Source organism: Sinocyclocheilus rhinocerous, unplaced genomic scaffold (genome assembly GCF_001515625.1).
Source record: "Sinocyclocheilus rhinocerous isolate Xijiao unplaced genomic scaffold, SAMN03320098_v1.1 scaffold688, whole genome shotgun sequence".
In the NCBI taxonomy this organism is placed as follows: Eukaryota; Metazoa; Chordata; class Actinopteri; order Cypriniformes; family Cyprinidae; genus Sinocyclocheilus; species Sinocyclocheilus rhinocerous.
In genome coordinates this window covers 1,012,319-1,025,262 of record NW_015651641.1, presented here as the reverse complement: position 1 = coordinate 1,025,262, position 12,944 = coordinate 1,012,319, and the positions used below count along the sequence as shown (strand labels likewise).

Here is a 12,944-nt window from a genome sequence, read left to right as displayed (position 1 = left end):
ACTTAATAACCAAATTATTTCTGGCATAAAAGAAAAATCAATAATTTTGACCTAAACAATGTATTTTTGGTTATTGCTACAAATATACCCCAGCGACTTAAGACTGGTTTTGTGGTCCAGGGTCACATATGGACTGAGACTTTTGAACACCACTGCATCTGTCTGTCTGCCTGTAGACTTTGTTTGATTGATGTATCAGTTCCTCATCGCCGTCAAAACATGACGGATTGAGTTTCCTGTAGCTCTCAATCCCTTTCCTCCAAATACAAACTAACCTTTTTTCCTCATCTCCTCATTCAAGCCATCCCATCACAACACTGAAAGCTCACTTTCACCACTGAGTTTGGTTGTGTTTGTGTGTTATTTCAATATGAGGGGCCCAGCTGTCCTCAGTTTAACTGACACCACACAGCAGTCACGATCAAAAGAGCTTTTACACACTACCACACACACACACACACACACACACACACTTTCATTTCACTGCACCCAGGCCTAATTGTTCCCTGTGGTGTCACTGAAAACACGCTGACTGATGAACTACTCTTGACATTGAGGGCTTTTATATGGATCTCATTTCATCTGTGGGAGCATTACTGATTATATATGGAACAGAGCCGGTTCTGTGTCCTAGAGCTAGTCAGATATGACGCAGTCAGTGCTAAATAGAGCTCATTTACAAACACGCACGTACCTGCCGCTCTCGTGTTGCTCGCACAGTGTTCTGGTGAGAAATGACTGGTGCTGTACACACAAAACACACTCAGTCACAGAAATTGGGTCATTCGATGAAAATGGGGTAGTATTGAGCTGCAGGTGGATAAATGTGGCACAGCTTGTGTGTTTGTGTCCAGAGTGAACAGAAATCCTGTTAAATGAATTAGCGGTTAGTCTTGTTGCATTTGGATAGGTGAACTTGTATCTGAATCACAGCTTTATTTGTGTAGATGGCAAGTCAGGCCCTTTCACAGTTTTTAAGTCATAAAACCTTGAGTAATTCTTGCTAGCTGTGTAGAGCTTGATTCTTGAGTATCGACATCAAGTCTGGTCCACTTCAGAACAGATTCTGACCAAGAACTGATAGGACGGGGCCAAAAGTCTGGCTGACTTGTGAAGTAACTAACACCTGCATGGCACCTTCCAAACAGACTGAAATTGAGCAGAAGTCAGCCAATAAGATTGGATCTTGCAATTTTGTTAAGCTCTTTGCATACATGGCATTGCAGTGCTGCGTCATCACATAAACCTTGCTAGTTTAAACATTGATTTAAAAGGGATTTTAAATGCAAAAAGCTGTGAAGGAGAACTCAATTCCGTTCTCGCATGCTGTTCTGGCACACACCTGACACGCATGTGCAAAAGGCTGCCTGTCTGAACAGCACAAGTACCAAAATGCATTCTTTTTCAAAGCTTATTGACCTTCAATGGTCAAACACAAATACAACATTAGGTCAAAATGCAATCTTTGCAACTATTCACATAAACACAGGCATTTATGTCTTAAATAAACGTAAACAGTTTGTGAAGAAATTAGATGTGTAAATATAGTGAATCTGTACATTAGGTCATAAATCAGCAGCCTCATATACCTGCTGCTGTCTGTTAACAAAAAATAACTTGACTCTTGACTGAATTATTTTTGTTGCTTTAATAAGAATCATTCTAAATTGAATTCAGTATTTCTTAATTATGTTAGACTTAAAAGCAGTATATTTCATTTGTATCTTTGTTCTATAGTATTTATTTGTCCTATTACTTTTAATTACTTTCTTTATTCTTATTTAATTGCTGACTGTTTACTGTCTTCACTAAGTTTGAAAACTTTTTATTTATATTAATTGGACTAGTATTAATTTTTGCTGTAGTTTCAAAATTGGTATTGAGAATTGTGAAATTTCAATGTCATCTAAAATGCTTGCATCCTAAAAAAAAAAAAAAAAAAAAAACCTTTTTCCAGCAAAAAGAACTATATTGTGATTAATATTGCTATTGTAAAATAAAATGGCTTAAATGTAGATATTAGGTTTTCATCACTCACTTCTAGTTCTTGACTATATTTGACTTTGCTGTTGGAAGCTCAGACTAGCTTTAGGCAGATAAGCACTAATATTTTTAGCTTTAAGCCTTGCTAAACATTGCTATAGCCTTGCCAAACACTGTCCTGTGTCCCTGCATACCTGCAAACTCATCACCTTTCAACAAAATTCACTGTTAAGGTTATATATATCTGAAGGGATCTGGCTGTCTACAGAAAAGTTTTGATGCCATTTTCTTTTCTTATTGCTTCTGTATGATGCCTACTAAAGTAAAGTTTAAAAGCACTGCTTTGTGTACAGTGATAACAACAGTAACTGCTGTATTTCTGCATTTCCATGAGCGTCACCTACTGTCAAAGTGAGGAATTGCATTTTCATTCAGCCCATCTGTCATTTTTGCTCAGAGCAATTATATATAACATGCATAATCATTCACTAGGCTGAGATTTACCTTTTTTCTTGGTTGTACTTTGTCCACATCATGTCAATACCCTCTTCTGTGTGTTTGTTTTTGTATGTCCCAGATCAGTCAAAAGAAGCTGAAGAAGTACGAGAAGGAATATCACACCATTCGAGAGCAGCAGGAACAGCAGGAGGCGCCCATCGAGAGATATGAGGTAGATTCATCCTGCATCTGTTTGTGTGTGTGTGTGTGTCTCTGCCGGGATTTACACATCTGCATTCATGACTATGTGCATATGAATATTTACATGATGCATTAGGGCACACGTGCGTTTGCCCATATGCGTTTAATCTTGGCTAAGATTTTGTTCTCTTCCTCAATCAGAGCTAGTTTTCTCCTCTGCGCTGAGCTCAAACTCATTTTCCTCCATGCCTATACCGTATCTCATGCTATTAGCATATGTGCTTTGTGCTTATAATGAGCAGTGATGTGAGAAGAGGTCACCGCTGGGCTCAGAGATGATGAAAATCTGGCCAGATGGATTCCTGATAAGAGCGGCCTGCCAGTCAGCTGTTAGTCTGAGCCCAGCTCATGAGGATTTACCTTGATCATTTAGGATCTGTCAGTCATGGTTGAACATCTACACACACACACACACACACACTCACACACACACACACACACACTGGTATTCCTGTCATTATGGGGACATTCCATAGGCGTAATGGTTTTTCTACTGTACAGACTGTATTTTCTATCCCCTTACCCTAAATCTACCCCTCACAGGAAACTTTATGCATTTTTACATTTTCAAAACACTTCATTCTGTATGATTCATAAGCTTGTTTCCTCATGGGTACCTAAAACATTTCCCCACAAGGTCAAAATTGACTAGTGTTGCTATTTGTGGGGACATTTGGTCCTCATAACGGACAAAAAATGCACTGAAAATAAACGAATAAACTAGACTCATTAGCCATTCACAATGATGATGTTTTCTAATTTAGTTTATAAATGCCTGTTCTCAAAACATTTGGGCCAAACGTTTTGTACATATTTATGTAATTTATGTATTTGAATTGCATATAAAATTTCCATCCATTTATATTACACCTACTGTCTTTAACTAATAAACTCATGTGATACATATTTGTCAGGCATAAATGAAACCGGTAAGAAACAGATAAAATTTCTACGGAAGGCCATTAATGCAACGGAATAAAAAAATTTAAGGGGGTGAATACTTTCCGTACCCACTGTATATATATATATATATATATCACAGCTCTGTGTTCATGTGTCACAATTCAGATTTTCTCCAAAATAAATGAATAAAAAGAGATTGAAAAGTCACAATTAGATTTTTTTAATTTTTTTATTCCGTGGTGAACTTCCATAGATTTCTGTTATAGTACTAATAAACCAAATGTGTTTTAAATACACAATAACCAGGTTTATGTTTATCATCAATGAATCCAGTTTGTTTTGATCTCATACATTTTAACTAAATTAATATTGCTTGTTTCACAGCTAGCCATATTTTAACCATGTTCATACTTTTTGAATGAATGCATGTAATTGTTTTCACAATAAACAGATTCTAAAGAATTTGTTCAAATGCATTTTGAAAATATGATTATTTAATAAAACCGATGCAAAAACTTAATAAACTATGCCATGCTTTTTTGAGTGCAGAAATCTTACCCATTTTTTTCTAGTTTCATTAATGAATGAGTGACAAATATACATCACATTAAAGGGATAGTTCACCCAAAAATGAAAATTGCCATAATTCGCTCACCCTCAAGTTGCTCCAAACCTGTATGAGTTTCTTTCGTCTGTTAAACACAAAAGAAGGTATTTTGAGGAATGTTGATAACCAAACCGTACTATGGATTCAATGGCTACCAGCAAAATATCTTCCTTTGTGCTCAACAGAAGAAAGAAACCCAACTATCCCTTTAAGCCTATTAGTTTGTTCATGTTAAAAGTGTGTAATTCAAATGGATGGGAATTTTATATATTCAGATGCATAAATCTTAAATTTAGAGTGAATGTTTTATATCCCACAGCTTTGGCAAAATGGGCTGCTGCTGTTTAGCTCTGTAATGTTAATAATTGTATTATTAATAATATCATTATGTCAACTAATTTACATTTGAATTCAGTCCTGCTCTGTAAATGTACATTTGCTTTACTGACATGCACACTTTATATGTTGAATTACCTAAACTCAGCCATTTGTGTCACTTAAATACAGAAGATCATAAATATTTATGTGTATGTATGGCATTATTTTTTTCTAGTTTCATTAATGAATGAGTGACAAATATACATCACATTAAAGGGATAGTTCACCCAAAAATGAAAATTGCCATAATTCGCTCACCCTCAAGTTGCTCCAAACCTGTATGAGTTTCTTTCGTCTGTTAAACACAAAAGAAGGTATTTTGAGGAATGTTGATAACCAAACCGTACTATTGAAGTCAATGGCTACCAGCAAAATATCTTCCTTTGTGCTCAACAGAAGAAAGAAACCCAACTATCCCTTTAAGCCTATTAGTTTGTTCATGTTAAAAGTGTGTAATTCAAATGGATGGGAATTTTATATATTCAGATGCATAAATCTTAAATTTAGAGTGAATGTTTTATATCCCACAGCTTTGGCAAAATGGGCTGCTGCTGTTTAGCTCTGTAATGTTAATAATTGTATTATTAATAATATCATTATGTCAACTAATTTACATTTGAATTCAGTCCTGCTCTGTAAATGTACATTTGCTTTACTGACATGCACACTTTATATGTTGAATTACCTAAACTCAGCCATTTGTGTCACTTAAATACAGAAGATCATAAATATTTATGTGTATGTATGGCATTAACACACACACACACACACACACACACACACTCTCACACACACACACACACACACACAAAATATAAACACACACTCTCTTTTTAACAGGCAGAGTGTCTTTTAGTACAATAGCCGGAGGACTGAAGGGTCCAGTCAGTGTGTTAATTGCTTTCTGACATATTTCCCTCTAACTGGTCAATTTTTAATCAGGTTTCTTCTTCAAGGTTCCTTGTATTCCCAGCACAGTTAACCATTATAGTGACTGTCACGAGACATTCACACGCTGTGTCTGCTCTGTAGAGAGAAAACCGGCGGCTACAGGAAGCTAACATGCGTCTGGAGCAAGAAAATGACGATTTGGCTCATGAGCTGGTCAGCAGTAAGATCGCCCTGAGGAAAGACCTGGACAACGTAAGTCTTTCAGGCAGTTTGACGCTATTTTAAACATTTATCTACATTCACACATGTCTGTGGCTTCTGGTATGTGTATTAATACACAGTGTGTCCTTTTTCCTTAGGCTGAGGAGAAATCTGACGCACTCAACAAAGAGCTTCTCATCACTAAACAGAAACTGGTGGAATCTGAAGATGAGAAGAGACGACTGGAGGAAGAGTCAGCACAGGTCAGACACCTCCAACAGCAGCCAAAACCTGCTACCAGTCAAAATAGTAAAGAGTGTTTCAGAAATAAAGCTATGATATAACGCATGTGTACTGAACAAAAAATTGTCAACAAATTGAGACTGTCTTGTATTTTCCTTCAAGTCTGCCTGGTTTCCAGCTCTGCTCTCTAAACCAACTTCTTGAGGTGCATCCTGGGATGCTCTTTAAAACTATATTGAAGGTGTTCAGAAATGTTGAACTATTCTTTGTTTCTTTTACTTCACTGTCCACTCCAGTTCACCCATTTAAATATATAAATAATATAATAATCAATATAATAAATAATGAAAATATATTATCATTAAAAAAAATGCTTTTTTCCACATGACCTGAAAGCAAAATATATGTGAAATATTTTTTTGTAAAAAAAAAAAAAAAGAGTAAAAAGTGTTTAGAATGTCTGTTCAACCGTTTCTTTTTCTTTACTATCCTCTCCCATTTAAATGTTTAAAATAATACATAATAATATAATTATAATAATCATTGAAATAAATATAATTACTAGTATAGAAATATAATTAAACATAAATTACACATAATCTGAAAAGCAAAATCTATGTAAAACGGTTCATATGGTTTGTGTGGTGCTTTCTGAATTGAAACTACTTTTAAAAAGAGACATAATCCCATATTAATTCAGTTTTATTGGATTTTGTTAAATGCCTATACAGAAAACAAATATTTTTGTTTAACAAAACAGAAAAAAACCAGATTGTTTTATGATTGGAAGTGTATGTCCTGGTAACCCTGTAATGAGTTGACGTTCATGTGCTGTATGTGTGCCTGTATTCTGGATGCACGTAAAAAAAATTCTGTAGTTTTTACAAAATAATTTTGGCAGCTGTGGTTGCCAGAATAATTTTGTAAAAAATACAGAAAAACTGTGAACACATTTACGGCCACAAACTGTAAATTTTACAGTATAAAACTGTAATTTACAAACAAGAACATTTGAAAACCTTCCAATTATACCAGATTGCAAAAGTTCCAGATCCTCACTGCAAAATCCACCAATTAAAAAAGGTTGAACATTCCAGAATTTTATGAAATCATTTGGAGTCCATGGGCTCCAAACACTTCATGCAGGGATGACAGAGTCAAACTCAAGGCGCATAAGCTTTGAGAGCATGCATGAACTTGTGAGATGCTCTGAAAGAAACATGATGATCCTAGAAGATAAATTGGTCTTTCAAGTCTCGAAATTAACAAATAAGCCTCTCTTAGTGCAGTCGCGGAAAGAAATGGGTCGGCCCCCTAAAAGCAGTTTTGCATTATGAAAAAGAAACTTGGGAGTGGAATGTAAAATCTAATTTTGTTAGTCGCCTAACGCATTCCATTCTTGGATCAAGATATAATTGGTCTAAATTTGGCTTTGCTCTTAGTGTCCTTTAACAGAATTTGTGGAGACAGAAATTCAGGAGAAATGAAGCACGCAGACGTTTCTGTGACCCAATCTTACAGATTAGATGTGACTCGAATGTCAAAAAACTTCACTGTAAAAAAAATTCTGTAGTTTTTACAAAATAATTTTGGCAGCTGTGGTTGCCAGAATAATTTTGTAAAAAATACAGAAAAACTGTAAACACATTTACGGTATAAAAATAAATTTTACAGTATAAAATTGTAATTTACAAACAAGAAAATTTGAATGTAAACCAGTAAATTCAACAATTCACACTGCTATTAAAATCTGTTTTGTACCTTTAACATACTGACAACCACCATAATAATGCAGGTGGTAAAAGAGAAAGCCACATGAAGAATCAAAGCTCATCACAAGTAGCTTCGCCACAAGCAGAAGTATATACTAATATATAGAAGGTGCACAGAGTCATTCATGCAAACACAAAACACCATCATGGTAACACACATGATACTTAAATAATGCATTAAACTTTCATTAAACGACAGAAGATGTAACATAAAGCCCAAATATACATAACTAATAACAAAAACTTAAAAAAAACCATGATTATTTAAACAAAATACTTTCAAATGTGGAGTGTCATGCAGGGAATTCTGGGAATATCAGTTTACAGGTTTTTTGTTTATTTGTTATTTTTACTTCTAAAAACTGTAAAATTAACAGCATTTTACTGTAAAATTACATGAAATGTCTGGTTAGATATTTTACAGTTTTTCCCTGTATATAGTACGGGAACTTACTGTTAACCTATTAACAGTTTTTTTCCGTAGCGTTTTTACAAAATTTTACAGTTAAAATTACACTTATTTTTTACAGTGTGGAGTGGTATCAGGGAATGATCCCGAGGAGGGCAGACTCTCGGCCCGCTGGGTGTGTGTTTGATTTGATTGCTGTGGTTCCTCTGAGACAGCTCTTATATTACTGCAGCAGTACGGCCTGTGGACACAGTTGTCCTTTGATAGACAGGAGAGATGTCTCCCGGGGGGGACACTAGGGTTAAACATAGGATCGTTGTGATATGAGTGATTTCTTTTTAGGAGAAAAAGAAGCAGACTTTTTAACTTGGGCTCTGTATCTGTGTGTTTTCAGCTGAAGGAGATGTGTCGGAGAGAACTGGATAAATCTGAGTCTGAGATCAAGAAGAACGGCTCCATAATTGGAGAATACAAACAGGTGAACACACACACACACACACTGACTCACACGCCTCACACGACTCAGAGTCCTCAGTGAAACACAGTCTGCTGTTCCTGTTTGAAATTGTTCTGATTCTAATGGCCTTCAGCCACTATAATGAAGTCCAATATCCATTCAGTAGGTCACTATGGCTGCATCAAACCCTAAATCAGTTTAAATGACTCAGTCTCTGTCATATCTCATCTTAAACATTCATAAAACGGAGACACTCTATGAATGTGCATCAGTTTTACTGTACAATTTTCTCTTGCCCTGCCAAATATTTGCATAATTTACTTTTTACTTACTTTTATGCATTTGGCAGCTTTTGTATCCAAAGCCTTACAGTGCTTTCAATGTACACATTTGATCAGTTCATGCATTCCCTGGGACTCAAACGCCAAATAATTCATTCCATTTTTTTTTCCTTTTTCCTTTTTACTCTTTTCTTCACAAGGTTTGATCTTTTTTGTGTACGCCAACAAATCCTTTTTTATCCCTCTACCATTATTTTTGTTCCTCTGTTTTCCTTTTCCTTTTGTTTTGTACAGTGTAACTTTAGCTCATCTTAAAGGAAAGGAGCCCATTAGCCTGTAACAGAGTCACTATATAGTGCATCTTTAGTTTTAAAGGGCCACATATTTTATGTGTTGTTGTTTTTTTTTTTTCTTCATATTTTTCTTCTGCTGCTGCTCCTGACTGAGAGTCTATGTCAACTCTTTTGAACCGTATAGTTCAAAGTTTGTCACACTGATTAGGGTGGGTTTCAGTATCCCAGCTGACAATTATGGTATCTCTGTCTCTAACCGCCTTGCATCACCAAAATTTCAAATTGGCATGAAATGGAAATTCACCCTATCCATTTGATCTCATTGTGAACAATTCATCCATGCATGTTTTCCATAAGCAGCCTTTTTTAACCATGGGGCTAGTAATTGTTAATCAATATATCATAACTGGTTGAAATGACGGTCTTCTCTCTGGTGACGTATGCCAGATTTCTCCAGTCATGTTGTCCATTTAAACTCCACCGTTTTTCTTAATATCAAATGAAAACACTCGATTTGAGATTCTGCCTCCATCTAATCTAAGCAATTGATGTATGAACGAGGACCTACATTTTTTTCTTTTTCAATAATCTGTTTAACTCAGATGTGTGTCACTATATGGAAGAAAAGATCTGTCGCTAATCACGTTATATCGTGACTTCAATCTACTATGTTTTCAATGGCCATACAGCTTTTTGCCATTTTGAACTAATTCACTTTCACATTTTTTTGGGATAATCCAACAATGTTTGCTAAATCTTTATCAAAACTTGCTCGGGCCAGATTTTTGTTAAACATAAAATCCTTAATATTAAGTTACTAGCAAAAACAGCAAACAGGAGGCATTATTTCAGCAACTCTGATGCATATTGACGTAAAACATTGTGTGTTTTTATTGTCACATTGACATGAGGATACCATCTAACATTGGTTGAAATGGACAAAAGTTATGAAGCTGTAAATAATAGTTAACAAAATCTACTCATCCTTACAATGTCCCATTGTTGTGCTTGACCTTAGCTGTATTTTATTTTTTACCACATTTATTGATAGGTGAGTAGAAAGGGGACAGGAAATAAAGAGAATAGGGCAGAAGAGGAAATTTCCAATTCAAACATAAGCTTAATGTGCTGACCACTAAGCCATGGCTCCAATCATTTGTCCTTTTTTTTTTTTTGTCTTACATAGGTTTTTTTTTTTTAAAGCAAAGACCCAAATAACTGTTAATGGAGTGCAGTAAATAGACCAAAAGGCTCCTGTAAACATGCATGTCCAGACTGGAGCGGTTTAACATGCTCATGTATGGATAAGGGCTGATCTGATGTCTGATTGTAGAGGAGAGGCTGGCCTGAAAGTGGCACCTTCAGTGCAGTATGAGAGCTTCTCTGTAAAAATAGTTGAGCTGCTGTCCCTGCAGAGCTCATTTTAATGGGGCCGCTGACAGCATGATTCATGGTGGAGCATGATAATGGTGTCCTCTGAGCTGAACCAGCTCTCTCGCACACACACTCGCGCTCTTATTGCTTGCATGAGCCAGACAACACACAATGAGCGTCAAAGGCCTGCAGGTATCATGCTGGACTGCTTCCCGGTGTGAAATGAACACACGCTCACTCATTAGTGTGAGGAGGATGTCTTACGCCTAGGCTGAGAAAACACAAAGCTGGAACGTAAAAAGGTATAAAAGAGTATTTCTATAAAATGTTCTCAAGCGGAGTTAGTTTTTAAAAGTCTTTTCAGTCACTGCCCTGCACAAATAAATGCATTATTCACATCTGGCATTGCTGTACAGTGCAAAATGTGTCTTGTCTTCAAGTAAAAGTATCTTTTTAATGAAAATACGTCCCATTCATTTATATTCGTGAGTAGCTCAGACATTCTCAATGTAGATACATTCTTTCTGTTAATGCTTGTCAACCAGCAAGAATAAAAATATTGGTCTCATTTGTCGTTCAGACATGAATGGCGTCTCAAATCATGATTTCTTAAGGAGACATACAGTATGCTACTATTCAAAGCAATCCGAATTACAGTTTTTGTTTGATGGACGATAAAACGGGTGGAAAATCAAGTATAACTCCAATAGTGTGTGAGACCCGTAGAAGATTTGTACATCATGTCATGACCTCTTAGTTGTATTAAAAGAACGCAAACTTTAAATCTGCAGCATTGCAGTAAAATGACGTCACCCAGTAAATGAGAAGCGTTAATGCCGAGGCCTCGTGTGAATGCAAGTATGCAACTGTTTGTGCGAGGGGGTTTAGAGAAACATCTCTAGTCTGAGTACGAAGACATTTTTATTGATCATAACTTCTGGGGAAACACTGCAAAAGAATTAATCTTTCTGGCGTGTATGTGTCAGGTGCCTAAGGCTATGGATTCAGCTGTATGTGTGCGTCAAAACTGAATTGTACTTTGGGCTTTAACCAGTGTGTCATGGCTCAGAACTGAATTTTTCATCAGGAATATTCTAGGGCTGCATAATCCCTTCTCATTCGTTAATTTGAGGCTACATCAGCTGCTGATCAGTGCATGTTTAAGGAGGGTGTTCGTCAAATTAAGATATGCAGGCTGCATAGATCTAACAACAACCTCCATAGTGTTACGAAATAAATATTAATATAATACATATATCCTAGGGATGTAACAATAGGATTGATGTCAGGTTGAGAAAGAATGTATGAACCCCAATGATCAAGGGTGAAAAGTCAGCTCTCAGATCTCCTACTGACCTGAGCTGTGCGGTGATGTTAGTGCACTTACAGTAAGAAGATGCTGGGATTACATCGAGACGGGGGGAATGTGATATCCTGTGACAGGAGAGATTGATTGAAAGATTGTATGTTCAGCTTATGATGGTCGAGCTTTTACCGTAAGCCTCATTCTTCCTCCTCTTGTGGAACAGTATTTTCTTGGTGTGAGCCAGAGCACTACTGACCCTTGACCTCTGTGTGTTTGTGTCTCAGATCTGCTCTCAGCTCAGCGAACGGCTGGAGAAACAGCAGACGGCCAACAGAGGAGAGCTGGAGAAGATCCGGGTGGGTGATGACTCAAACACACACACACACACAGCAGATTGTGGCCTGATGTAGAAATGTATTCTTTGAAAAAATATTAATTTTTTTGCAGATGCTATCATAAATATATACAGCATTCACGGAAAAGATTTAATCTAGAATTTAGCATTTTATTCAAATCTGGCATCAAAACTTCATAATTGTAGTTCAAAAAATAAAAAAATAAACCTGACTGAAAACATAACAAAGACAGTAAGTGAAAGCATTGCTTTTTTATGCACTGGTCAATTTTGAGATTTGGGGCAATTTGGCTTTTTATAACAATGTTTTAGACTAGTGGAATGAAAAAAATCCAAAATACACTTTTAAGTGTTTATTTTATTGAAGTCTCTGCCTCAGAAATCTTCACTTCAGTAGCACTTACATACACAACACAGTTTTATTCTATATCCATATTCTGAAGGTTTTTAAAGAGGGTTTTGCTGATTTTATACCTCATTATAAAACAGATAGTTCCGGTCCTTGATTCTGATTGGTTGAGCCGCGTTCGAAGCTGTTGTAAATTACACTACAAACATACACCTTTGTTTACTTCTGTGTGTTGCTCGGCAACCACTTTGTTGCAACCGCAACAGTTTCTGAGGAACTACATTGTTTGGTGGAAGAATACTGTTTTTATTTATATCATTACACTTTATTTGCTCTGTTTTATTCTGTGAAATCTTACAACGTATATGGAATAACCATTTTATAAAAGCAATAAGCCCCGTGAAGCCGTGGTTTACAGTGAATTTATAACAGCTAAGGGGCGT

At 36.2% G+C, this 12,944-nt stretch overlaps 1 protein-coding gene across 2 annotated transcripts in view; it reads left to right on the top strand.

Annotated features, from left to right (window-relative positions):
- Positions 1 to 12,944, top strand: part of LOC107713323 (rab GTPase-activating protein 1-like) — a 104,521-nt gene that overhangs the window by 85,127 nt on the left and 6,450 nt on the right. For both annotated transcript variants that reach the window (XM_016518796.1, XM_016518795.1), the window contains 4 exons: positions 2,561 to 2,653; positions 5,603 to 5,713; positions 5,821 to 5,925; positions 8,481 to 8,564. In XM_016518796.1, coding sequence (XP_016374282.1) covers positions 2,561 to 2,653; positions 5,603 to 5,713; positions 5,821 to 5,925; positions 8,481 to 8,564 — 393 coding nt within the window. The remainder of the gene's footprint in view (positions 1 to 2,560; positions 2,654 to 5,602; positions 5,714 to 5,820; positions 5,926 to 8,480; positions 8,565 to 12,944) is intronic.